This window comes from Falco peregrinus, chromosome 12 (assembly GCF_023634155.1).
Source record: "Falco peregrinus isolate bFalPer1 chromosome 12, bFalPer1.pri, whole genome shotgun sequence".
NCBI lineage: Eukaryota > Metazoa > Chordata > Aves > Falconiformes > Falconidae > Falco > Falco peregrinus.
The window spans coordinates 23,906,230-23,932,857 of NC_073732.1; the positions used below are offsets into that span (position 1 = coordinate 23,906,230).

Consider the following 26,628-nt stretch of genomic DNA (forward strand, 5'->3'; position numbering starts at 1 on the left):
TGGGAGAGCGCGGTGGGGATTGCCCCCGCGCTGGGAGCTGCCCTGCCTGTGCTGGGGCTGCTCGAGCAAAGAGCAAAGCTCGCAGGGGAGGGCCTGGGAAAGTTGCCAGGGGTCCAGCAGCAACTGGCGGCATCCCTCCATCCCGCTCGTGCTCCTTTGAGTCCTGCTGCCTTCAGTGTGGAACCAGCTCTGGAAACGTTTTCCTGTTAGTCTTTTTTCTTTTTTTTTTTTTGGGGGGGTGGTTGTTTTTTTAATACATTGCTCTTTGTCAGGACCATCTCTCCCTAGTCCTTTGGTGCCTCAGCTTTCCATAAGCTGTTCCTTAAACCCACCTTTGGTGTATTTGCTGTTGGTTGTTGATCTCTGTCTGCTCCATGCTGTTTTGCTCGGTCCACTCATCTTCCAGCCTAGACCTGCTCTCGTTGAGGCTTTGACCTCCCTTCAGGAGAGCAATGCTGGTTCCTGTGTCCTGGGAAACCCCTGCCAGATGCTGAAATGTCTTGAAATCTGGCCTGCCACAAGGTTTCCTGTGACCATGGAGCGCAGCTCTTCAAAACCTGCAGCTTCAAACACTTGTGGACAAAATCTGCATAGTCCTTAGCGTGAAGCAGATACACAGCCCCTCGTTGCCAGTTTGCTGGTGTTCCATGGTGGCAGAGCCGCAGAGTTGCGCAAGTGCCTTCTAACCAGTGATTTTCCCTGGGTGGAATTAGAAGGGGTGCAAGCAACATCTAGAGAAACTTCTGGAAGGATCTGCGATCTCTGAGGCTGATCTAGGACCTCTTATGCTAGTGTGTTTATCCACGGAAGAGGGAGACCTCTCTGTTTGTCTTGATCTGGAGGAAGGCTGGTGTCCCCGGCCTCCTTTGAACTACAAAAGAGGGACAGGGGGCACAGCATGAGTGCAAGCGTCGGCGTGAGGGATGTGTTTCCCCCTGTGTATAAGGAAATATAAGATTATAGTCTTGCTAACCTATATGCTATAGTGCATGCTATTTCTGGACATTATTAATATTCTAATTTAACAATTTAGCATGTTAATCTAATAATCCTGCTGTCTTTACTTAACATCAGACCTATTGTGGAGCTGCAGTAATGGAATTGCAGCGCTCTCAGCTGCAGAGCCCTGATCAGAGCTTGGATTGATACAGAGGATTAGAAATACTTCAGTGCAAAGGTCAGCTTTGTTCGGTCAACACAGAGCATTAGCTTGGCCCTGTGCGATTAGAGACGTCTGCTGGGAGGGGATTTATGCCTTTCCAAGGGGAAGCTCTGGTAGTTGAATCTAAACTGAAATATTAATAACAATGCCCAGCTGAGAAGAACCAATTTAAAAAAAGAAAATCCAAACCCTTTATTTTTGTTTCTCTTTGAGTTTTTTGAATGTTTTGCACGATTTTACTTTTTAAAATATTGGCAAAGATGACAGGTGTAAGGGAGGATCACCTGTCTGTGACATTTGTGCTTGTCCTGCTCGGTGAAGGTCTTGTGCTCTCCAAAAGCAGCGCAGGGGGTGGCAGCAGGTTGGCCAGAGCTGAAGAGCCATGCTTGACTGAGCAACCAGCTTTCTGCTGGAGAGCTCAGGGGACAGAGGAGCAGCTCTGGAACCATCACTCGGCCAGCAAATGAGATGTCGAGCATTGGATGCACCTTTTTATCTTTTTTCATAGGGTTTCATTTCTGGTGTCAAAGCGTTGGAGTTTCAGGCATGCCATGTGTATGGGAGGGTGCTGTTTGCAGAGAGCGTGTCGGAGCCGGGGGTGGCAGAGGGTGCTGCAGGTAGCCCCATAAGCAGGTGGGGTTTGCCCCAAGTGGAAAGGAACAGCATCAAGTCAGCCGTGTCTTTGAGTGCCTTGGGGCAGTGGGGTTGCTCTGAAGCTCTCAAACTGTTTGAGAACCCAGTAAGTGATGGAGAGGTGGAAACACGCTGCTCCCAAAAAGGGCAGCATAACCTCCCCTGCAAAGGGCAGAGATTTTGCTGCAGTGTTTGGCTGAAAGGCAGTGAGATGGGGCTGAGTCTCTGGCCAGGGTGAGGACCAGGTCCCCACTCTGCAGGGTTGTCCTGAGTCCCCAGGGGCTTGAAATCCCCCTGCCACTGGCTGAGGTTAAGTGCAGGCAGGAACAATAAGGCCTGGCTCACCATCGCTCTGTTTTAATCAAGCAGATATTTTACTCTGGTAAAATAAACATTTTTCCCATCCTGTTATATGACTCACTTTTTCTTAATGCTGACCTGGTATTCAGAGTATCTGATGTTTTAATTACCTTCTCAGAAACATGGATTTATTTCAAATAAGTTTGAAGAGATGTGTAAACCAAGTGCAAAGCTAGAGTAAATCATTTACAGAACAGCTTCTTTTGGAGTTTGCTGGACTTTCACACTAGGATAAGCCTAGTTTTCTATCAATAAGTATTTTAGCCTCTTAAACTAGTTGGGGGTGTGGGGGTTGGCACCCTGAAGACTTGTTTTCAGTGGGAAACAGAGTACATAAACGTGCCTATACTCTGTAAAAACCGAGAACAAATCACACCAGGTGCTATAAATGGTCTAATTTACTGCAGGATGGCAGTTTAGATGCACAGCTCCTGTTGGAAGGCAAAGTTCCTTCTCCCAGGAAAAATTGGATGCAATTTTCAATGTGTTAGTGCTTAAGTGCCTTCACGCTAAAAATCTTGGACCAAGTCCCCGAGTTGCCTCGGACTACAGGAAAACAAGGAACTGGCAGGACGTGGAGCAGGGACCTGTGTGAAGTTCTAGCCCATCCCAGGAGAGCTCTGCTGCAGAAGGGCTTGGATGCAGAATGGGGTCAGGAGCAGATGAGACTCATCAGTGAACACCTTGATGGTGCATCTGCAGAAGTAGGGCTTGGCAAAGAGTTTGTCATAGCGAGCACATACCAAAAATGATGTGTTAATGTAGAAAAATGTACTGATGATTTTTCACCTGGCAAAATCTCGGTGTTCCATGCCACTCCTGTTGTAGGAAGAATATGTGCGTGCTGGAGTTGGTGGTGTCAAGGATGTTCCATCTAATGGGATGGTTTAGAGGCAGGACTTGGCCAGTAGAAAGGGCAGTTGTTGGGTTGCTGGCATCAGCTCGGTATTTTAGCTGCAACAAAAATGTAATGGAAGAAAATTAGTTTGGAGGCTTCTATCCTGCCAAAGTGGTGATATTTGGACTTTTATGAAACTTTTTGTTATTTGTCTCGGTTTCCTGAGATTTCTGCATGAAACTGGACGTTCCTCCAGTTATACTTTCTCAGCAGGGAGGGCTGGTGGGATGGGATGGTCCCAGTAAGGCTGTTGGTGTCAAAATTTCTGCAGTGCCTTGCAAGAGCACCCTAATCCCGCTTGTTCTAATATTTACATGTTACATGACTAAGGGCGTTGCAAAACGGCTGGATCTGAAGTGTTTTGTCTTTCAAGTATCAGATGTGCAACAGGGTTACTGCATTAAATGCCTGCTCTGGGGATTGTGTGGCCGGGGGGGGGTGGGGGGGGTGGGGGGTGGGGTGGCGGGCTGGGTGCCCTGGCTGGCAGGTTGAAGAGGCGATGCTCTGCCTGGCTGGAGGGAATGGAAGCTCTGCCTTTCTCCAGAAAGTGACAGTTCTGGTTGCGTCCCACTGGTTGCAGCAGGTGGCAAGTCATGTATTTTGTTGAATAAACAGGAGCAGACAGTGGAAGTTAAGTAAATACGGTGAGATACATTGCTGGGTACAGAAATCACAGGCTTTGCTTGAAGGCGATGTGCGTGCTTGTGCAAGCAGAATTCTAAAAAGCAACAATCAATCATCTTGTTTCTGTCCCTAAAATGGGGACTTGAATTTTGGGCAGGGTATGCAGGTTTTGTGTACGAAGGCTGATATTGAGGCTAGAGTTTATTTATTTAGTAAATATAATGCCCAAATGCATCAGCTGATGTTTAAAAGCATTTGCTGATGTTCCTTCCCATCGTGTGCAGTTCCGTTATGCGTTATGGAGTGTGAGGACCACAACCTTTCAAGAAAAAACTTGTGGTGCCTGCTTCATTTGCAGAAATTAGTCTTAATACTTGACATTATCAAGTTAGCGATAGTTGATATAACATTTTGAGAGTAATTAGGAGCATGAATTTATGCTCAGATGGATGTTTAATTAAAAACTGTGGCAGCTTTGAAGTTCACGCTTGAATAATCTTGGGGCTGAAATGTGGGTTTATACCCAAGTGAACCTTGACAGCAAATCTGGAGAGGAAAAATGCTTTAGTAGCTCTGATTTCCTCCTATTTGTTTTACACCATCGCAGCCATCACGGTGTCTGTAACGGTGCCAAATTCATGAAGATGAAAGCAGATCGAGCAGTTCAGCCAGCACGTCGCGTAGCCAGACGCAAAACCTGCTTCAGGGAAAGGAGCAGAGAGATGCTGGAGGATATTTGTGTATTTGAGACATCCAGGAGCCGTACCTCAGGTGAAGCTGACAGCGGTCCTTCAAGCGGTGCTTACTTTGTGACCAGCCGACATGGGGGGATGAAAGTGCCTCCTGGCGGTTTGCTCTTCCTCTCCTTGAACTTCTGGGGGTTCAGTCACCACCCTGTGTGAGTGGGGAGGGAGAGGTGAGTCAACCCATGCTGACATCCAAAGCAAAGGTGACGCCACACAGGAGTTTGAGCCTTGCGGTAGGATGGGGCTGGTGATGGGATGCCATGGCGGCTTGGGCTTTGGGAGGACGCCTGTCCTCTTGCATCTCTCGTTGTTATGTACAAGAAGCTGGAAGCAGCTCACACGCCACCCACAAGTGGAAAAATCCTGAACAATGCCAGGAGACAAAGACAGCAAGAAGACGCAATGTCACTGATCACTAAAGAGCAGCTCAGCTCCGTTTCTGCAGGCAGGCAGGTGACTGAGGGCAGGCAGGAGGCCGGGAGGGCGCAGAGAGCAAGGGTGGCTGCAGCAATTGCTGCTGTCCTCCCGCCTTCCTTCACTCCTGTCACCAAAAACGGTGATGGTGGTGTGGTCTGAAGGCTCAGAAGTGACTGCCTTACCCTGGAAGGATCCCAGTCCTCCTGGAGACTTCACCTCTGGGCTGCTGCACCCTCTCCAGCATCCCCCGGCCGAGCTCCCAAGCACAGGGGCACCCAAAAGGAGGAATTTTGAAAAAGCAGAGAATGTCCATTGAACTTCAGTGAAGGCACCTGCACTCTCACCTGTTTTAACCCACATGTTTGCTGTTGGGGGAGCAGGGAAGACCCCAGAAGCAGGAGCTGGGCTCAGTTGTTGTGTGGTTTTCTCGTGGAGGTCCCTGCTGTGGCAATGATTTAAAGGAAAAAGCCAACATGTTTTAATGGCTGGAGGACACGCAGGAGGCAAAAGCATTGCGACGGGGGCTTTCTAGTGCTTTTCTTGGTCTTGCTCACCCAGTTCCCATTTGCAGCTTCCTTCCAGTAGCACAGTATTTACACTGGACAGTGTAGTGCTTCCCACTCGTTAATTAACAATTGGCTTTGGCAGAAATAGCTCCACTGCCTGGTCCAGCTGGATATTTTGGAGGGACTGCAGGGGCACAGGTGCTCCTGGTCTTGCTCCCCACCTGTGGGCATGGGCTCTTGTTTCTGTATGGCCAACCTGCAGGAGGTGGTTCGTGGCTGTGGAAAGGGTTTATTGCTGCCAGCTGTGACATCTTCCAATGTATACAGGTGGGATGCTAATTTTTTTCCCCATATTGCATCTATCACTTCCAGTTCTCAGCATCTTTCTCCAACCTGTCTGTACCTGTATTGCAAACAAAAGAATGCCTGCCAGTAGGGTGAAAATCAACTGGTTTTCCTAAAACCATATATGATTATTTCATCAGTGCTGGGAACTAGGTATGTTGAATTAAAGGGGACAGTTAACTGGTGAGAACATGCCTGGTTTCCCTGGATGCAAGTGGAAATCTGCCAGGATGAAGTTCAACAATCCATTGCTGTGAACAAGCTGTACGAAAAAGAAATCTTTGTTATAAGATCCAGGCTAAATACTTACTGGTTCTACTTCGCCTGATTTTTGCATGACTAGGTGTCCCTCGTGGCTTACATTAACATAAGTTTCAAAGTGCTTTATTTTGTTTTGGTAAATGCTTACACAATATTCTTGTTCTTACCTTCATCTGTAAATATTTGGGAGGTGAAGGAGGCAGTGGCAGGTCCCTGGGAGAAGGATGGTTTGGGCACGTGGGGCTCCTTTCCCCCTTAGCCGACAGCAGAGGTAGGCAGCAGCGCTCCACCACAGCAAGGCCGGGGCATTGGTTAAAATACAAAAGGAGGTGGTGATGTGTGAGATGAAGGTGGGTATAACTAGCAAATACATGGCTTGAAATGTCCCAACTTGCTTCCCATCTTCCTGCTCCGTCTCATGGAAGATGCAGTGTGCTGTGGCTGTGCCCGGGTGTATCCCTTCCTGGTGCTCTGTTGGCTTTAATTAGAGAGTCGGTACGCGTGGGGGCTTCCTGGCCACGCAAACAAGGATGAATTTAGGAAGAGGAGGATTTGTTTTTGCACATCATGCTGTCTAAATAGATGGTGTCTAGCAATTTGCCTCTCCTTCCCAATGGCCGCATCCAGGGGATGCTTCAGCCGCAGCCCAGTGCTGCTGGGCTGCCTGCGCTTTATTATTTTTTATGTTGCACGCTTTAAAATAAAGCTCTTTATCCACTGTTAGAACATTCGGTTGCTCAGGACATATAAATTGTGTTAATAAATGAGTGAGGAGCCCTGGTGGGTGAATTGGCTTCCTGGTGAAGTCATAAATTTGGAGAGGATGATGCCGCCGTGCTCTGCAGCTGGTGCGTGGGTTTGCTCCCCAGCACTGTGCCTGGAAACCCGAGGGGCTGGCGAGAGGTCCCTGTGTCTGCTAATTTGGGGTTCTTGCTGGAGGCAAGATGGTGTGAAGGACCATGTCCAGCCTGCGGGAGGGCTGGGAAACCCAGGCACAAACCCCAGCTCATCAACAAGCATGCTGATGGGGGGGGGGGGGGGGGGGGCTGGTGGAGCCTGCAATTTAGGAAAAGCTCCTATTTTTCCCTGTTCCTGCCATGCTGCAGTTTGACCCCTCTCAGCCTCTGCTCCTCATTATCCTTGGTGTGTTAATTATCAGTGCTGCGGGGCAGGAGCTGCTGTTCCCTGTGTGTCACGCCGGGACTGGCGTTTGCTGGTTTTGCTGGAGAAGCAGCATCTTGTCCGCTGACTCTGCCCGCTTTGTAAGCAGAGCACGTGCCCTCGAATGGAGGGGGGAGAATGATTTCATATGAGCAATTTTAATGCAATGTTGGGTGATCCATTTCTCGGGAGAGGAGGAAAGGCTGGGATTTGGCTTACTTGGTAGCACTTATATCGGTTTTAAGACCTGATCAACAGTTTGGGCTCTTCATAGTTTTCCCCATTGCTTCCAGGCATTTTTCCATTAGGATTAATGCTGTCGAGCAGTGTGCAACCAGCAGTTCATTGCAGTGATCTGCTAATTTTTCAGTTGCTGAAAACAGAGGAGGCCATACGTGTCAACGGGCTTCTGTTCCCATGCTGGCTCTCAAGCATCTTCTCTGGATGCATGCATGCATGCTCCCAGCCTGTGCCAGCACCAAAGATGGGGTTACTTCCACAGCCAAGCAGCAAACCTGATTTTAAAAACCTCTCTAACCTGCTAACCAAGGCTTTTGCAAAGTAAATAAATGAGTGGACAGTGTGCATAGTGGTGCCCTGCAGGCTGCGAGTCCCTGGAGTGTCCCCAGGTCTGTGAGAGCCGGGGCTGGGACCCAGGGGACCGAAGGCAGTGCCCAACCAGCACATTTCCATCATCACCAGCAGACCATTTCCAGCCGAGTCATGCTCTGTGCTAAAGAGAGGCCCCAAGCTGTTTGGGATTTTTTTTTTTTTTTTTTTTTTTGCATGGCTGAGCATTAAAGGCTATTTGCAGCACTTGTTTGCCAGGAAAATACAGCACTGAAGGCCCTTTACTAATTAATTGTAATGGCAGGAGGAAGGGGAGGGAATTGCTTTCCCATCATGGCTGCTGTGAAGATGCTCTTGAAAAAGCAAAAAAAAAAAAAGAAATGTGTGGATGCTGCCAGGATGATGAGATTGTTTAAGGATATTGTTCACTGCAAGGAAAACATTGCCACCAAGCAAAACAAACAAACTTCTCCTTTTTCTTTTGCAGGGTCGTCATGTTAAAACAGGCCAGCTTGCTGCTATTAAGGTTATGGACGTCACCGGGGTAATGTATCCTCCTCCTCCTGCATCCTTAAATTATAGACAAGAGGGGAAGGGGAACAGGGTGTGATAACGTGTGGGGGTTGGTGGAAGGCTTACGTTCCTGGGAAGCGAATCCCTTTGCCTTAATGTAATATGTGCCATTAAGAGGTTTTGGTTTTAATAAATGTGAGAGAGAAAAATAAATCTGGAAGAGTTTTGGAGATTAAATAATTTTATGCTGAAACAAAGCAGCACCCAGTTCCAGCAGTGGACCTTTTGAATGTGTTAATAAAATCTGACAGAAATCCTAACAGGATTGGGTATTCATAAGACATTTCAGTTTCTCCACATCCATGTTTTGCTTTTGTTCACCAAAACTATGTGCCAGTATTGTTATGAATAACTTTTACTAGGCAAGTTAAATTCCCCCTGTGCATCCTACTGATAAAGAGGAAAAAATGGATCAACTTGGTCTCAGAAATGTGGCTCTTTTGAAACTTGTATCAGACTAAGAACCAAGAATTTAGAAGTTATTAAATGAATAACAGGATTTAGGGAAGGAATAATTTCACCATTTCCCAGTGGCCATAAAAGAAAAAAAACAGTGGAATTGCTATGATCCCTAAAAAACTAAACAGATGCATTTAGGAAAGACGTGAAAGTGCTTGTTCTTGAATGATTCTTTTTTTATATTTTTTTTTAAGTGCAGTGTTGTACCTCCCGAAGTTTCTGCCTACATAAACAATGCTAGGTTTGGGAGTAAGAATGTGTTTTGTCTTTTATTTTTTACTGGAATAACACATTTCAAAATTTAGGACCCAATCCCAGTCTACCCACCTTATTTTTTGAATTAATGTTTTTAATTAAGCTTTCAGGAGCTCAGCACATACAGAACTGGCTCGCTGTGAAAGCAGTCAGCTGGCCTCAGGAGTATGTCTTGAAATACCTTAGATACCGTGGTGTGGTGTTAATATCTGCAGGACCTTCATCCAGGTGCTTGTGTGTGCTAACGGGTGAAATGATGCGTGGAAATAGGTCTGTAAATGTGAATGAGATTTGTTTCTGTTTACTTGCAATATCTACAAGTGCCATTTATCTAGTTCTCATGGGAAGCAGGCTCTAAGGGAATGGGCAGACCCACCAAACATAACCCCAGGACATAAACAGCAGTGAGGTTCCCGTGGGATGAAGTCCGAGGTTACAACAAATTTAAGCTGAGAAATCAGAATATTACTTTGAGGCCAAACAGGGGCTTAAATTTGAAAATACCATCCCTTCCGAGCAAAGATGTTGGAGAAAAGTACCCCAAGTCTGATCCCACCATATAACCAATATTTTCAGCCACGTCTTTTAAGTAGATCTCCCTGATCTAAAACTTTCCTTTCCAAAGCAGGGTCTCACATCTCTGAACGTGCAAGGTAGTAAATCAGGTATTTGGCATGGGGTGTGTTGTTGGGATATTTAATTATTTTCCTCTTAAGCTGCTTTTAGGTGTATTAAAACATGTCAGTAGTTTTTCTTTTAATACATAGTGCGAAAACTAATTTTAAAGTCAGTCCTCGTAAAAAAAAAAAAAAAAACCCAAAAAAAAACCCCAACCCAGAACAAACCTAACAGAACTTCTCTTCTACCCCATTGAATACCTCATGTGGTGGCTTCTCAGCTTGAGTGACCCCGGTGTTGTGTGAGTGGAGAAGTAACTAGCTAGCAGGTGGTAGCAGGATCAGGTGAGGTGCAGGGGTGAGACCTCCTTGTCCTCTGAAGGGATGCCACCGGCCCATAGCCACCAACAGAAAGCTGCTGAGAGAGCAGGACGAGGCTTGGGCAGGGCGGGCGATGACCACAGCGAAGACAGAGCAGAGCTGTGACGTGGTAGGGGACGGACTGTGCCCCACAGCTGTCAATGCTGAAGTCAGATCTAGAGCTGTGTCCTCCAACCACTGCAGGAATGGTCCCAGGAATCACTTCTGGAGTCATTTCTAAAGCTGGTCCCTGAATCGTGCCTACAGCCACGTTTGGCACCCAGTCCAGGCTGTGGTGTCCACTCCAGCCCTTCACCACCTCCTGAGACACACTGATTTCAGCTCTGCCCCTGCTTTGTTTTGTCCAGATACTCCATCCCACCTGTTTTTCCAGGATGTCCCTGATGACAGCTTGTCTTTCAGAAGCATACAGAGGACAGAACTAATGTGGTCATCCCAAACAAAGCCATCTGCAGTTTCATGGAGGAAGACTTTTGAGTGTAAAGCCCCAGTGTTTTCAGTGAGCTCCCAGCCAGTGTCTCATCCCAGCCATGTGCCTTGCACTAAACCCACAAAGGCTCCTGATGATGATGCTTGAACTCATCTATGCTCTTGCTAATTATCTTTTAGGGAAGATTGCAGTGTAGAGGCCCTCAAATTACAGCACTTGATCAGTTTGGGCAGCCACTATCTCTGAATTGAGAATATGGAATCATTTTCCAGGGACTGGTCCTGCTATATGCTGCATGACCTGCTTCCAGCGATGGATGTAACAGAATTGATTGACAGAGGCAAAGCACAGCAGCAAAACCTGGTCTGTGGGCTTTGTCAGTTTGGGGGCTGGAGGAGTTGCAATAACTTGCTGTGCTAGTGCTTTTATCTCCCCTCCCTCGCTGCATTTGCTGGTGGTGATCGCTGGCAGGGGTCCTGCTTGGAGCAGGAGGCTGGGCTGGAGACCCCGGAGCCTGGCCATGCAGAGATGCCCTCGGGTGCCATCCACAGCTCATGCTCTGGGGTTTCCCCTGGCCATTTTGAGTACTTCAGCTTATAAAGAGGGACTCAAGATAAAACCTTAGACCATGTGTCCCTGTGGCTTATCTCCATTTTTCCTGCAGAGCCAGGCGTGAGGTGGGGGACGACTGAGGAGCTGGCTAGTGGTACTTGGGGAGCTGGTGGGGTTTTGCACTGAGTACTCCTCCTTGCTCCTAGCACTGTTGAGCATCCAGCTGCTTTTTTTTTGTTGCAAAGGGCTTCAGTGAAAAAAAAAAAAACAACAAACCCTCTGGGGCTTGATAAACTGTGTTTATTCCCTTGTTTCCTGGGCAAATGAAAACAAGCAAAGTTGTGTTGATTGCTTGAAGGAAAGAGGCGATAAAGGTCTTCCAGTAGAGTCCCCAGGTTTTCATTGTAATGTTTGGGCCTGTTCCTCATCCTCTTTGGCACTTATGCTCTCCATGTTCTTACCAAAGATAAAATTGGAGGTTACTTCTGCAAGGTCCTCCTACCTACTTTCATGTGTTCCTCCTGTCCTCATCTTCACTGTTCCTCCCTGAATTCTCTCTCAGGAAGACCATAGTCATTAACTCCCGTTCCGTGGTACCTTGGGAAGAAAGCCATGTTCCCGTCCGTGTTGCGTGACACCTGGGCAGGGAGCATTGCTCTTCAAGCAGAGCTGCCCCTGCAGCTTCGCTGTTCGCCAGGGGGTCTTGGCCTTTGCCCATTTGTAAAACTAAAGTCAGGATGAAGCAGGTGAGGGCCACGAGGGTAATAAAGAAGAATAAAGAGGTAACAGCCCTTCTAGTCCTTTTATAATAAAACTTATTGACATCAAGATGCTAACTGCTGCTCTGCAGCCCGTGGAATTACAGCAGGCTGGATTTCGGTCAGCTTAAAATAAAACCAGGGCGTGTTTGATGGCTGTGAAAGCAAAGAGGTAGAACATCAAAACGGATATGGGCGCAGTTCCCCTGCCTCGGCTGCTTCAGCTGTTGCCGCTCTGCAGACGGGACGGAGAGGGGCCGCAACAGCCCACGGGGATGGTGCTTGTCACCAGGGCTGAGTTACTCTGGCAGAGAGTTTGCAGACAGTCAGCATCTGCCTGCTCCCTGCGTGGTGCCACCATGCCAGCAGTAACACCTGGTGTCCCCAAATGTCTTGTGCTGCTTCCAGGGTGGGCAGGAGCGGCATGTCGGACGCTGGGATGCACTTCTGCCGTGCCATGGTCTCTAGAAAACCATCTTGGGCCTTTGATGGGTCTAGGGGTGCGTGCTGGTGCATTATTGGGGTAATGCAGGTATGGTTGAGCTTCAGAGCAGCGTGAGACTGGTGTAAATTATGATATGAATCGGAAAGGGATTAGTTTAAAAAAAAGGGAGGAATGTTTAAACTGCTGAAAACACGTAATTTGGCTGTGATGTCAGTCTGGCACTGGTGCACCTCTGGATGGAGAGCGTGTCTCTGTGCGAGGGCTCAGTTCTGGCCAGACCTTGCTTTGCTTGGCCAGCCCCTCCTGGTGGGTACTTCAGCCCTGCAGATACTCAGCTGCTCTGGGGCTTCCCAGGGCTCGCGCTCTGCTCCCACTCGTGCTGCAGGGTTTGCAGCAGCACACAGGGATGGTCGGTCTTTAACACATGTGAGAGACCTGTTGCCTGTCTTAAATTCAGCCAGCACCTTTGGGATCCGGCTCTGGAGGAGACACCGTGATCTGAAGCGTTTTGAAACAACCTGATTTCCATACTGCCTCAAGATCTGGCCAGTTCAGTGTTCAGGAATGCAAGAGGGAAGGTGGCAAAGCATGGGTTTTCTCCACAGCTTTTTGCTCAAGGCGCAATCAATTAGCCCCTAGCCCAGACTTCAGGCTCCCAGGGCTCTGCTGTAAAAGCAGCTGTGAAGAATGGTGCAAGGAAATTTGGGAGAGGTCAGTCAGAAGTGGGGTGCTTGCAAGTTCACCCATGTACAAAGAGAACTGAGAGCCTGTGAATTTCAGTCTTTTAGTGCCTCTGGTTTTGTTTTTCTTTTCTTTTCACCTCATCCCAGGATGAAGAGGAAGAGATCAAACAAGAAATTAACATGCTGAAGAAGTATTCTCACCACCGAAATATTGCTACATATTATGGTGCTTTTATTAAAAAGAACCCACCAGGAATGGACGATCAGCTCTGGGTAGGTTGCTTTCTTTCCTTTAAAATATCTGGGTTCTGACACACATCTCTTACTCCATGTTGTCCTTTTAGCACCAGCCATATTGCACAGAAAGCCTTATTTTGCATTCATCTTTTTTGAAGTCGTGGCTTTGAAAAAACTCTGCACTGCAGAATGCTTCTCCATTTTGCCATAAAATCTTCGCAAACTGAAAATAAAACCATTTTTATTCTGAATTGTCATTAACAATATTTTCGTTACAATATTCAGTTGAAAACTATTCTGTCCTGTCAAAATAAATGCATCCAAAAAAAACCCACCCAAAAAACCCCACGGTTGGAGGGAGCCAGGAGTGTTGCTGGGAAGATGGAGGCTGAGGGGGGGTGCTGGGTGTCTGTGATTCCTGCCAGCTCTCGTCACTGCTTCTCGTGGTTAATGTTTCACAGAGCCAGTGCAGGCCAATAAAGAGGAGGGAGGGGGACGGCGGAGGGAGGGCAGGAAGGTTTGTGGCTGTTCAGCCATTTCAGTGAAGATGCCTCATGTTGTTGAAGGGCTGCAAGCTGCTTTGCCTCCCCATAAATCCTTGCCTGCCTCCTCCCACTGCTTCCCTTGTCAGTGGCTTCTCAGTTATTAATTTGGCATTCCCAGACCACGGAGGACAGAGTTGAAATCCACCGTCTATCTCTGGAGACAGCCAGAGCATCAGAGCCCACCTCCTCGCTGGCAGCTGATGCTCGCAGGGGCTGGGCAGGGCAGCAGGCACCGCAGGTTTGGGCGCCAGGCACTGCCATAAGGGCGATGAAAAATTAATTAAAGTTACTGTGCTGTATTCTGAGCTTGACTGTGCTGATCTGAGTCTGTGGAGCCACAGCCTGCAGAGCCGTGGGCGTTGGACCAGCCGTTTCAGACCCTGCTTTCATTAGGGCAGTGTTGAAGAGAAGGCTACGTTTGAGTTATCTTAAATATAACAGCCTGGATGTTGTCCTGTATTCTAAATAGCATTTATTTCCTCAGTCTTGTAAAGCCAGCCAGTTCTGACTTACCCGCGGGTGGTTTCCAAAGTTTTTCTGTGCCTGAACGAGATTGCTGGAGTGTTCAGTGGTAACGAGTATTTATGGTTCATCTGGGAGACTATGGAGATGCTGAAGAAGAGCAGCAGCAGGTTCTTTCCTGTAGTTTCCATGTGATCTAGGCTTTATTTTAGCAAAAAGTCCAGTGGCTTCAGCTGTTGGCCCCTGCATCTGTGTGCCAGAGCATCAGGGGCAGCAGGAACCCCGGGGGAGTTGGAGAATATTCCTCCTGGGACAAAGACAGAGCTGATCGGCTTCTGCAGCGCTTTGTTACCCGAGGCTTTCTGGTACACGGAGGTACTGGGAAGACTTGGGGGCTTGGACTCCAGGGGATTTTCTTACTCGGGTGTTGGGGTTGTTTTTGGTGGGAACTCTTAAAAAACATGTTCCTTGCAGCTGGCCTGGGATTCAGTGAGGAGAGAGCTGTCAAGCTGAGAAATGGCTTTTTATCCCGTGAAATTCCATTTGGCTTCAGTGGGTTTATAATCTGTTTATTAAAAAAAATAAGTAAAATAGAAAACCAGCCCACAATATTTCCCCTTGTGCTGCTGGAATGCCTGGGAGGGGGAAAAACCCCACCAACTGTGTGCCAAAGCCCTCAGCATGAAGAAGGCCCTCCCCAGAGCTGGGCTCTGCTCAGTGCCTTTGTGCTGCTTGGGTCTGGGGTTAGCATGGGCTGGCCAGGGAAGAGCGTTTTGGGGTGATTTTTTTTCTTTCCTCCAGCTCCAGTGCAAAGAGCTCTTGGCATATACAAGTTTTAATGGAATAATGGGTTATAAATGATCTTCCCAGCTAGAGCAGCCCAGATTTCCAAAAACAAAAGCTCAGTAGAAAACTCCTTGGATTAAGAGAGGCTCCTTCATTGATCTCCATCACTGTGAAGCAGCAGAGGATGCTGCACCTGCTGTATCACCTTCAGGTGCCCAAGTCAGGAGGAGAAGCTGGGTTTTCCCCAGTGGGTCACCCAGCCGTGTAAGGGAGAGGGTGTTCATCACCCAGCTGTGCTGCTTGTCTTGTTCCCTGGGACGTGCAGACTAGGTAATCTAAATTCTCTTCCAGACCACTACCTCTCTGCTCAACTTCGGGGCCTTTCTCATGGGCTAGTGAAAAAAATTTGTGCAAAATCGTGTGAGGTTTTTCTAAGTCAGTGCCCAGCGCTGGGGCTGGCCGAGGTGTTCACTATTCACGGGAAAGCTCCCCGGCCGTGGGGGAGAGGTGTGCTGGTGTCGCTGTGTTAAATAGCTGTTGTTTCAGGATCTGATTGAATTAGGACTTGTGCGAACTCTATCAGTCTTGCCGCACAGATAAAGGCTTGTTTATTTTTCATTGGCCCTTTGTTGAAATAAAATGGTTTCTGATAATGCCCAAGTAATTCTTTTTATCGACATTCAGGAGGCTGATACGGAAATAAAAAACAGGGAACTCTTTCAGTAGAGATTAAAATCTCTGGAAGCACGGCGGGCTTCTGACATGAAGTATTGTCATCGCTCCTGCTGCCGTGATGAGCGGGTCTGTTGGTGCTGTTTCTCCATTCAACAGCAGCCACTCGCCCTGAAAGATGAGCATGCTAAACAATTGAGTTTTCCTGAAATTAAAGAGCTGCATGGAGGATATTTTAGCAGGTGGCAATGGAGATGTGCATCACAAATCTGATACATTAGGGAAAAAAGGAAGTAAAAGTCGTAGGGACAACCTTTTATGGAACATTTGGAAAAGTAAAAAAATAGGAGGTAGGCTTATTCCTGTGTTGGAGAAAGTGTTGCTTTCTGGGGCTGCTGTGGACCTTTGGGAAGGATTGTGCCTGTCTCTAGCAGAGACAAAGGGGTCATCCCCGGGGGAGCCTGTGGTGCAAGGGGGCAAAGAGAGGGTGGGCTGCAGAAACTGCACCGGGGACGGTGAGGACCCAGTAATCAGTTAACTGCTGCTTCTTGGAGTTACATGCATTAAATTTCCGTTGCTTATCTCAGATCTAAGGTATGGATTACCAGGCTGCACATAGCCCAGGGGAGCTCGTTTGAGATAATTTGGGTGTGGTTTTGGCAGTGGGAGCTGGGGCATTCATTAGGAAGCATGAACTTGATGGGGAGGTGACCCCATCCCAGAGGACCCCCTCCCCAGCACATCACCCACCCCCATGGCTGCTGGAAGCTGCAGTCTCTCTGCTTCATTCCCATACGTTAACACACTGTATACATCTGCAGGGTGATAGTGGTGCCACTCAGCTCCATGTTTGCCATCTGCCCTTGCCATCCACGGTGCATTGAAACCACAAAGGGAGAATCGCTGCCGTGCATGGGCGGTGGGGGCTGTGCGGAGCGTGGGGGCTGCGTGGCGGCTGGCAGCAGCCCAGGGCAGAGCCCACCCAGGGCAGAGCCCGCCCGGTGCGGTCCCCAGGGGCCGCTGGCGCTGGCTGCCGATGGATGGCTGCCATGGCAACCCTGCCTGCACCCGCAGCCGCATCTGTCATGAAGAGGGGGGAAATTGCTAATAGGCAGATTGCCAAATACTTGCTCACGGTGAGCACGGTGGGGTTGCCTCCGGTGCGTCCCCTGCAGTGGGTAATCCGGGGTGATACGGAGGGAGAAGGAATTTGGGTGTTCAGAACCGACAGCTAAGTCAGGATGGTACTGCTGCAGCTGTGCAATGCTCAGCGCTGTCACCGCGTAGTTGCAATGTGCTTTTTCACCATGTTGAGCTGTAGGGACCCATTGAATCGTGGCAGGGTGGTTTGAACAGAGTCACACTGGGGATCTGGAGAATGAAACTGGGGGCAGCAAGGCTCCGTTGAAAATGGAGCACAAGCCATCGAAGCACTGGGTTACGCCTGTGCAGCTTGGAGCAGGATTGCTGCTAGTCTGCTTTAGGCACTGAAGAATATTTTGGGGCAGTTGCTGATAACTTTGCATCGCAGGAATTAAATCACTGAGGGGGACAGGTTTTGGCTGAGCTGTAATTCTCTGTAGTCGCTCCAAGCCCTGCAGTCCCAGGTAAGTGCCGGGGAGGAGCGCGGCTGCTGCTCCAGCCCCCGACCGAGAGCCCAGGGTTAGCAGACAGGCTTTCTGCTGCTGTCTTGCTGAGTAAGCCAACACCATTTCATTCTCACTCCTCTTCAAAGCGCTGTCAGTGTGGTAAACACTGCAAGACTGTGAGCCCAGCTCCTTTCGCTGCCATCCCTGAGCCCAAAGCTTTCAGTCTGCTCAGGACCCGTGGTGGCACCTGCCCGCCGGCTCCCCAAGGGGCACGAATTGCTTGACTGCCCTCGAAGCGCAGGGAGGTGCGGGCAGGGCATGGCCAGGCACATTGGTTATTGATAAGGCATGTCGGTTATTGATAAGACGTGTTGGTTATTGATGAACGTGGGTGAGAGCAGTTTGATGCTGCAGCTGGAGAGGGGAGAGCAGAGCAGCGCTGGCCCCGCTGCTCCCACCCAGCTGTGCTGTGCAGCATCGCAGCCTGCTCCTGCTGTAGCACCGACACAAGCAATCGAAACCGAACAGAAGGATTTGGCTCACAGAGTTGGGGAGTTCCTCTGGACAAGCTGGAGTGGGTCACAGTCGGCTGGGTTGGGGTTTCTGTGCTGGAGATGCTCAGGTTTGAGCTCTTCCAGGTAATAGACAGCAGTGGTGGGAGCAGAGGTCTTACTGGCCGTTCCCAAACTGGGGAAAGTGATGGTGGATTTGAAAGCTGCGAAGGCTCTTTTAAGAAAAAAAAAAAAAAAAATCTTGAGACAGCAGCACAAAAGCAGCTGCTGCTTTTGAATTTGCCTTGCTTATGAAGTTTCCTGTCACTCTGGCATGAGAGCTAAGTAAATGCCAAGTGAACTGTATTTTAAAATACTTCGTCAATAAATGGGCTTGCAAATTGAATTTCAGAATATGATCTTACCTTTAGCCCATCTTGATGATAATTTTAATTATGCTTAATAAAAAGTCAATCTGTATTTCAAGTTTATGGTGTTACCACATCATGACTTCGTCCTTTAACAAGATTGTTGACGATACAAGTGTGTGCAGGGCGAAGCGCTTGTCTGGAGGCATGGGGCTGGTAAGCAGGGATCTCAGTCTAAGTGCCATTTGGAGCCTTTCCTGAGTATACTAAGCTCTGCCCTAAAATCAGTTGGAAATTTTGTTCCCTTTTCTTTTCTCCTGGAAGGCTGTTGGTTGGTTTCCAGGCTAAATATACCCACAGGGTGTCGATAGGTTGATACTGTGCCAGCGTCTACCTTGTTCTTCTGCCTCTGGGGTGCTTACCCATCCGTACTGTTGACAGTATACATTCAGGTCCCATAGCCATCCATCCCTTGGCTGGCTGAACAAGACCTCGGGTCCTCTGAGGAGACCTGCTCATCTTCCTGTACCTGCTGCAGCATGCATTGATCGCTCCTGGGCTCCCATCACCCGGCAGGGGACACCGTGCTGTGGGTGAGGTCTCTCCTGGCCCCTCGGGGGGACTCCGCCATCATCTGTGTTTCCTCGCTTCGGAGGCTGCATTGCACAAGCTGTAGTTGGGAATTCTGTCGCATCCCTCTGTCTGAGGGGCAAAGGAAACTGTAAAAGCGTGAGGGGATCACAGCGCTGCTCAATGCCACAGCAGGCAGCTTTTCTCCCGTTCCATCCAAAACTTCTGGAAACGGTGATTTTTCACGTCAGGTATCCATCAGCTCTCCATGGCGGACGGGGATACTCGGGCAACTTTGTCATCTTTTTGCGGCTCATTTTCTTGGAGGGCTCGTGGCAGGGCTTTCGGGAAGTAAAAAGCCAGGTTGGAAACGCTCCCCCGGGAGTTCCTCTTCCCCTCTCTGTGGTTTGGTTGGTTTGTTTTTTTTCTTGAATCTCCAGGGTATTTCACAGTTACAGGTTTGGGATACATCAGCAGGTGGCTGTATTAGTCACCTCCTCATGCAAAATTAGTCTTTGCTCTGTGGAGATCAAGGGCCAGGTAGAGGACTGAGTGAACTTCCAGCTCCATAAAGATAATCCAGCACATCAACGGATGTGCTGTGTACTGTTAATGGGACGTCTTCCATCTTCTTTTAAGCATTGTGATTGCCGTACATAGCAAAGCACGCTCTTCCTCATCCTCCTGCTCCAGACCCTAGTGGGAGCCTGCAGATGAATTTCCAGGGAAGGGGACTAGGGAGGGCAGCCTTTTGGGTTGGAAAGTGTTTGTAGCTGGCTCAGCTATCCAGGGTTTTCCTTTCTCAGCCTGCTGCTGTGGTATCCCAAACAGTCATTTAATCAGAAACATGTGCAGACACTGATATTCCCCAACGTGTCAATCGTTCAAAGGGAAAAAAGGAGGAAAAGCAACTTTGAAACCACTTGTTCCATTATTCCCCATTTGATGAGCAATGACTAACCCATGACTTGGGCTGTGTCCCAGTGACCCAGCTGGATTGCTGGTCTCCTGCTGGGATGGGATTGCTGCAAGCGCTGCAGCAGCACTCCTTGCCTTTGCACGGGGCAGACTTTCGCTAGTCACGCCAGTGACTTCTTGAAGCCAGTTTCCTGATGTAACAGGGATATACAAAGAATTTAGTTAGTTGAGGAAGAGAAATCTCGTATCAAAACTAAAGATAGGAGCATGGTCAAAGCCAGCTAAGGTATAGTCTGCTCAAGTGTTTTTTTTAACCTGAAGGTTTATAACAGTGCTGTGTCTGGAGTTTATGATGGCTTATGAATGATAGTCTTTTAAAGTCACTGCATTTGAGTAATTGGTTAGGAGTAACCCTTTTGCAGTTTCTTTCTCTTCTTCTCTTGGCCTATGCTTTTAAAGAAGTGATGTCACCTGCTTGGAGAACAAATGCCGTGTAAGCTTCATGTGATAAGAAACTTTAAACGTGCACGTTGAAGAATCTGGCAAGGCACAAGTTGTAAGGCAACATCTTTCAGTAGCAGGCTGATCTAATTGAAAGCACGGTTTCACATCTGAAAGAAACACTTCCACAGGTCTCAGAGAAGACTCGTTGCATGCATGGGCTGTGCTCGCTTTCTGGAGCACCCTGACGGCTCCTGCACACCCTGGGTATCCGTGATGTCTCTGGGAGGCAGACACGCATCCCGTGCTATTTTCATAACGTTTATTGCATAGTTGCTCAATGACAAGATGAAGTTTGGGCCTGGGTTAGATCATTGTACTTTTGTATTTATTATTATGAAACTTGGGAAGTGATACAAGCGGTGGTGCCCCGTCTCATTTGAACCAACCTGAGCAGCAGAACAGCAGCTGTGTCCCGCGCAGCCTGAGCTGTGTGCTGAGCGTCCCCTCAGGGAGGGGTGCCTGCTCAAAAAGGGGATCAAAACCAAAGACCTTCTGGTACCAAAATAAATAAATAAATAAAATTGCAAAGTATACCTGGTTTCTAAGGTTGCAGGAAGCCTTCAGACATCTGTCTTGTTGCCTTCATGCTTTCAGAGTTGAACATGCATGCAAGAGGTAGCATTTTGCTTGTATTGCTGTTGATACTAAACGCTGATTCTAAGTGTAAAGTAGGGTACGTAGCAGTGGGGTCTGAGATTTCAGGGTTTCCTATTTCTTCTGCTGATTTTCAGGACTGGACTAATTCCTGTTTCTTGTTCCCAACCTTCTGAAGAGCAGCAAGCCTTCCAGCCTTTTATTATTTCATTTTTATAACAAAACCCATATGGGTTACAAGCTGGTAGGTTCAAGATTATGTCCCGGTGGCTCTGTGAAGCACTGCGGTGGCCCCACAGCTGCACTGCCAGCGTCAGGGTCCTGCCCTGGGGTCGGCCAGTCCCGAGGCCACTGTCGGTGTCGTTGCAGTAATTGCACTTTTGTTCCATTTGGCAGCTGGTGATGGAGTTCTGCGGCGCGGGCTCTGTCACCGACCTCATCAAGAACACGAAGGGGAACACCTTGAAGGAGGAGTGGATTGCCTACATCTGCAGAGAGATTTTACGGGTAGGTGTCCGGAGGGAGCTGAATGTCAGGAGTTGTTGGAGTGTCACACTCGGGGCTTGGAAAGCCTTTGGCTCTGCAGGTTTCGTGGCTGCTGTGCTGCCATGGGCTGGAGCCTCTTCGGTGCCGGTAGGCGTGAATGATTCATGTGCTTGTGTGCTGCATATTAAACAAGCCCTGTTTAATGCCCTTTAGCTCTGTTAGTTCCCTGACTTCTAACCCTCTTTTTCCTTCAACAAAAATACAATTTCCTTTGGTATTAATAGGGCCAAGATTTATTTACATTAGAATTAAATTTTCAATTAACAGAAGGGTGAGGACTGATAAAGTCTGTGGAAGGAATCTTCATGATTAAAAAGCACCCTACTTTTTATTAAATCCTCATGTCTCAAGCTTTAATGAGGATGATGCAGCTTTTTATACCCACAAGATAAACGTTTGACTGGAGTCTCTTAAAATGGGCTGCGACAGTTTCATGTACTGGGAGATGGCAGCTTCAGCAAAGGCTTGCCTGCGTTTTGCACGACTGAGGTCGGATGCTGTGATCGTAATGGTTGTCCAGCATTAAAATCTATTGCTCCGTGGACTGAGGTTTTGTTCAAGAGAAAACAGAAATATTGGGCATGTGAAAGAAACCTGGAGAAGAGCCACTGAAGTCATAGGACGAGAGGACACTGGCTCAAGCTGCACCAGGGGAGGTTTAGGTTGGATATTAGGAAAAATGTCTTCACCAAAAGGGTGGTCAAGCACTGGCACAGGCTGCCCAGGGAGGTGGTGGAGTCACCACCCCTGGAGGTGTTTAAAAGATGTGTAAATGTGGCACTTAGGGACACGGTGTAGCAGTGGGCTCGGCAGTGCTGCGTTAGCGGTTGGACTCGATGATCTCAAAGGTCTTTTCCAACCTAAACGATCTGATGGTTCTACGAAAGAAAATGAACCTAAATGACTGCTCTGAAAGGGGGGTATCTGACACTGCTGCTGAGGCAGCTGCTGGTGTCCAGAGGTGACACAGCACTTCTCTGTTGACGCTGAATGCCACTGTCTGCACCAAAACAATGTGCAGAAGATGCTGGCACTGTAGCTAATCGGTTGTTGTACGGACACTGCTTTCAGTGTCAGGAAGCCACAGTTACATGGGCTTACTTTAAATGTGTGAGCTCTGTGAGCCTGCTTCTTAAAATAGTCCCTGGCAGCTGAGTCAGAACCCAGTCACTGACTCATGTCCCAGGGCCACCATCAAGTGTCATCGCTTGCATTTAGGCTGCGCGTTAGGGCGGTGGGTTGGTGACCTCCGTAGGGTTTCAGGTGATGGAAGGCTCCCACCTTTGTGCTGCAGAAGGCGTCTGGGTCTCAGTTCAGACATCAATGGCCAGTTGTAATTCTGACAGGAGGCTTGAGCCCACATCGTTGAAGGATTTATTGAAATTCAGTCAAATTTTTGCTTTGCCTCTGGTGCACAAAGGTGTCTCTAACTGGGTACAACATGACTAAAAAAGGGCTCCTGTATAGATGCAATCTACTCCACAGTGTTGTGCCAAGGTAACAAGTGTAAAATGACTAATAACTACTGGTAGTGATAGCTGAAATTTTCTTCCTCAAATATGAATGCTTAATGTGAAATGTAAACCTAACGCAGAATTAGTTTTGAAGCAATCCATGGTTTTTTCCGAAGCTGGCAATATAGGTGGATGTTACTTCGAAACTGAAATAATAAATGAATGAAATAAAAATGTAGGCTGCAAAAAGAAATTAATGAGCTAATACAAAAGCACAACAGAAAAGCTAGTTTACCTTTAGCCTTTGAGACAGGCTTTTGATTTGAGCTATATCTCTGTTAGGAATACGTGCAAATGGTAACGTTTGTATTTGCATGGTAGCTTTTTTAATGCAAGCTTGGCAGTGCATTGGAGTCCAGTTTATTGGACCGATATAAAAAGAGAAGTGTTTTCTTCAGTTTCTGGATGGTGGAAATACAGAAAGGAGACGAAACCATTCTGTTATTTCTGCCGCAGAAATGGCTCCCTAAGGTAAGGGAGAATGTGGGGGGAAATGTGTCTGAAGCTGCGGAGGAATTCGGGTTAATATGAGTCCCCACAGAAATGGAAAGGTTGGTTTTAGTCCCAGTAGAATTGATGGTTCTCCTGCAATGGCGAGCACCCGTCGGTGGGCATGTCCTCCCAGCCTGTGACACAGGGATGGCATTTTGAACACACAACAAACAAAAGCATTCTCCGGTGCTTAACTCCAGCTGTGAATCTTTCATTTCTGGAACATAATTGGTTGAGGAGGAATGTCAGAAAATAACATGCTTTGAACTTGGATTCCTCTAACCTTTCTCTGAATTCTCTAGGGCTTGAGTCATCTACACCAGCACAAAGTAATTCATCGAGACATCAAGGGACAGAATGTGTTGCTGACGGAAAATGCAGAAGTTAAACTAGGTAAGAGTGGGTTAGAGCTCCTGGAAACTGCAAGTGGGCTGACTGGAGAGAAGGAGCAAAACTGACTTGTACGTGTCTTGCAGAAAGGGGACGGATACTAAGAGCTGCTCTGTGTGTTCTCTCCTGCCAGCCTCTATAACGTGACCTTGGGTGTTGACCAAGGACTGTGCAATAAACTGCCAGCAGCAGATGGCCAGGTTCTGCATGCAAAGATGTACTTGCACTGGTGGTGCTGTTCAGACAGGTAGTTTGGGCAGCTCTGCCATCAGATGCTGGTTAAGCAATCAAGAGCATTTTTTCGTGCCCCAGATTGAAAACTGCCCTGTGTGCATCGCCAGACGTAACCGAAGGCTGTTCCCACACAGCTTTGTAGCAGTGTCCTACAGGATCACAATCCATTCGTTTTAGTGTGACATAATCCAGACGTGTTTTCCAAGCTAACCTGTTGGAGAGAGCTTAATTTGCGAGAACTACTCTGAATTTCATGTGCGGTGTTAGTCATCCTGGAGAAGACCAGGCAATCATGTGAAGATCAAATGGAAGACAGCAGATCAGCACAGCTGATGTGCTGATATCCTCAGTTGTCCAGCACCAGTGTTATTAAGGCTGTCTTTGCACATTTTAATTTATGCTAGCGATGAAGGATCCCTTACGCTGTTAAAGTGAGGTGCAAGCCTTGTTTTCCCATGTCTCTCCCGTCTCTGCAGCAGAATAAAACCACAGCTTAACAGATGGTACTACCACCTCGTTTGGCTTCGTGCTGGTGAAGATTCCCCTCCAAGGGGAAATTCTCCAGGGCAAATTCTCCAACCGTTGTGTTGCGCAAAGTGAGCTTAGTAGACCATAGTGTATTCTTTCATTGATTTGATTTAATCAGGTTTTGCTTCATTTTGCAGCTCTCTGCTTGACATTTCCCTATGGGCCTTCGTCCTTGGCCCTTAGTTCCTTAAGCTTTTTGCATTTATGCCATTTCCAGCAAGAATTTAGGTAGAGAAATGAGGCTTCTACTGATATTTGGCGGGCTTTAATTCAGAAGAGAAAGCGTAGAACAAAGACTGCTGGTTATTCATGTTGCTAACCCTGTTCCTCATTAGTATGAGGAGCTGTGATTTTTTTTTTTTTCATTGCCTCCTGGCAAGGAGCAAAAGGCACAGGGTTTCATACAAAACCTGGACATCAGATGATCAGCTTTGTCCTTGACTGACCTCTGTTGATCCCAGCAGAGATCAAACAGGAATGTCTCTGGCCACATCTTTCTTTCCTGACCATGCAGAGGAGCTGATCTGAATGAACTCAGTGTTTTACATTCAACAGAAGAGTGTTGCTCAGGTTTGTCTCTGACCTTACAATGCCCCGTTGTGTCTCTGATCCGCAGTGGATTTTGGTGTCAGTGCTCAGCTGGACAGAACGGTGGGCAGGAGAAACACCTTCATTGGAACGCCTTACTGGATGGCCCCCGAGGTCATTGCCTGCGATGAAAATCCCGATGCCACTTATGACTTCAAGGTACCTAAATGAGCATCTTCCCGCGATTATATATGTCATTAGAAGTGTAATCTTTGCCAAGCCTAGCGCATTAGCTAATTAGGCAGGGAAGGAGTTAAAGCAGCATTTACTGGTGCCTGCAATGAGAGCTGTGATCATAAACGTCTGAATAAGGTGCGTGGTGTGATCTCAGATTTTATGCCCCAGTACCCTGAACGTGAGCGCTCAGGAATTTAGTATATTCTTGCAGCTTTGACAACGACGTTGACGAGCAGCGTAGTCTCGTCCCGCTTTCTGGCTGTTGGATTTTGAGATGCCGGTTCAGGCCCAATGTGAATTTTTGTCGTGCTGTTCACGTATCCACATTTACTGTGAAGTCTTTCCCCGTGCTGGGAAAGGTGTCAGACTGCGGCTTCCTACCTGCTAGCCTGCTTTGTGGTGCTGCGTGTTTAAATACTACAGCCAAACATGCTGTATTTGCTCTGTTTACTCCGGAGGGAAGTCAGGTCGGGTTTAGAAAGGGCAAAATCACATCTTCTGGCCTGCAGGCTGGTGTTCGCGGGGAGATCTGAAAGCTGCCACACAATCAGACGTTTAGGGGGCTGACCTACTTTTCGCATGTCTCTCTAGCCTGTTTGAAGTTTATTTTTGGATCGGCGGCAGCACAACATTGCTGCTGAGTTATAACGTGGCACAGGGCCCCGTGCCATGCAGCGGGTCCGCGGGGAGGGGGGGGGAATGGGTCCCACCTGCCCATTCAAACGACACTGAGATCTGATGTTTAAAGCAGGGAGAGCTTAATATATCTGACCCTGGTTCTGCCTTATGCCAAGTTCCTGGACACACGTCTGTGGACAATGTCCCTTGGCTTTTTGTCCCTTGGTTTTTTAAAATGTCCAGAACTTGAATTTCTTGCTCCAGAGCCCCTAAGGTCCACTGAGCGCGTCCAGAGAGGAGAGCGAGGCGCTGACACGTGAGCTTTGGGGGCAGAGGAGATCTATAAGCTCACTGTACCTCCGTTCGTGCGCATGCCGAGATGTCACTCTACAACATAACGTTTAAAAAGGACTTTGAGACCCTCTGGTGTGGAGCTGGGTAGCTGCTTTCGAGCTGTAGGACACTAGGTGTAATAGTGCAACAGCCCACCGTTGTGGAACGATTTGGGGTGCAGTTACCAGCCACTCTGAGAAATTGTTGAGAGATGAACCATTTTAAAGTAACCGAGCGATGTTTTGGTATTGCAGCTATTTAAGTGCATCCGTCAACTTTTGAACTGATGGCTTTCCAGAGAGCAGCTCTCCAGTCTTGAGTTCAGACTCTGGGCTACATAAATCATTAATGATAAGGACATGTAGAAACCATTTAATCTGCAATTACTTAATACTCTTTGATTAACCAATTACAACAGGCGTTTCCTCTGCTCTGCTGATGGCAGAGCTCCGTAGCTGGGCTGCAGCCCGTGCTAGCTGCTCTCGCTGCATCTCCACTGACAGCCGCCTGGTGCAACACTCTAATTAATCGCAGCTTTTTTATTATTTTTTTATTATATTATATTATATTTTTTTAAAAAAAGGACTGATATCTTCATAGGCTACTTTCTACCCTCAAAAATCCCTGAGGTTTTTC

The 26,628-nt window shown here is 47.9% G+C and overlaps 1 protein-coding gene across 10 annotated transcripts in view; it reads left to right on the forward strand.

Moving 5' to 3' along the window:
- TNIK (TRAF2 and NCK interacting kinase) overlaps positions 1–26,628 on the forward strand; it is a 163,144-nt gene that overhangs the window by 77,652 nt on the left and 58,864 nt on the right. For all 10 annotated transcript variants that reach the window (XM_055817361.1, XM_055817365.1, XM_055817362.1 and 7 more), the window contains exons 3-7: positions 8,171–8,227; positions 12,984–13,109; positions 20,969–21,079; positions 23,427–23,517; positions 24,893–25,023. In XM_055817361.1, coding sequence (XP_055673336.1) covers positions 8,171–8,227; positions 12,984–13,109; positions 20,969–21,079; positions 23,427–23,517; positions 24,893–25,023 — 516 coding nt within the window. The remainder of the gene's footprint in view (positions 1–8,170; positions 8,228–12,983; positions 13,110–20,968; positions 21,080–23,426; positions 23,518–24,892; positions 25,024–26,628) is intronic.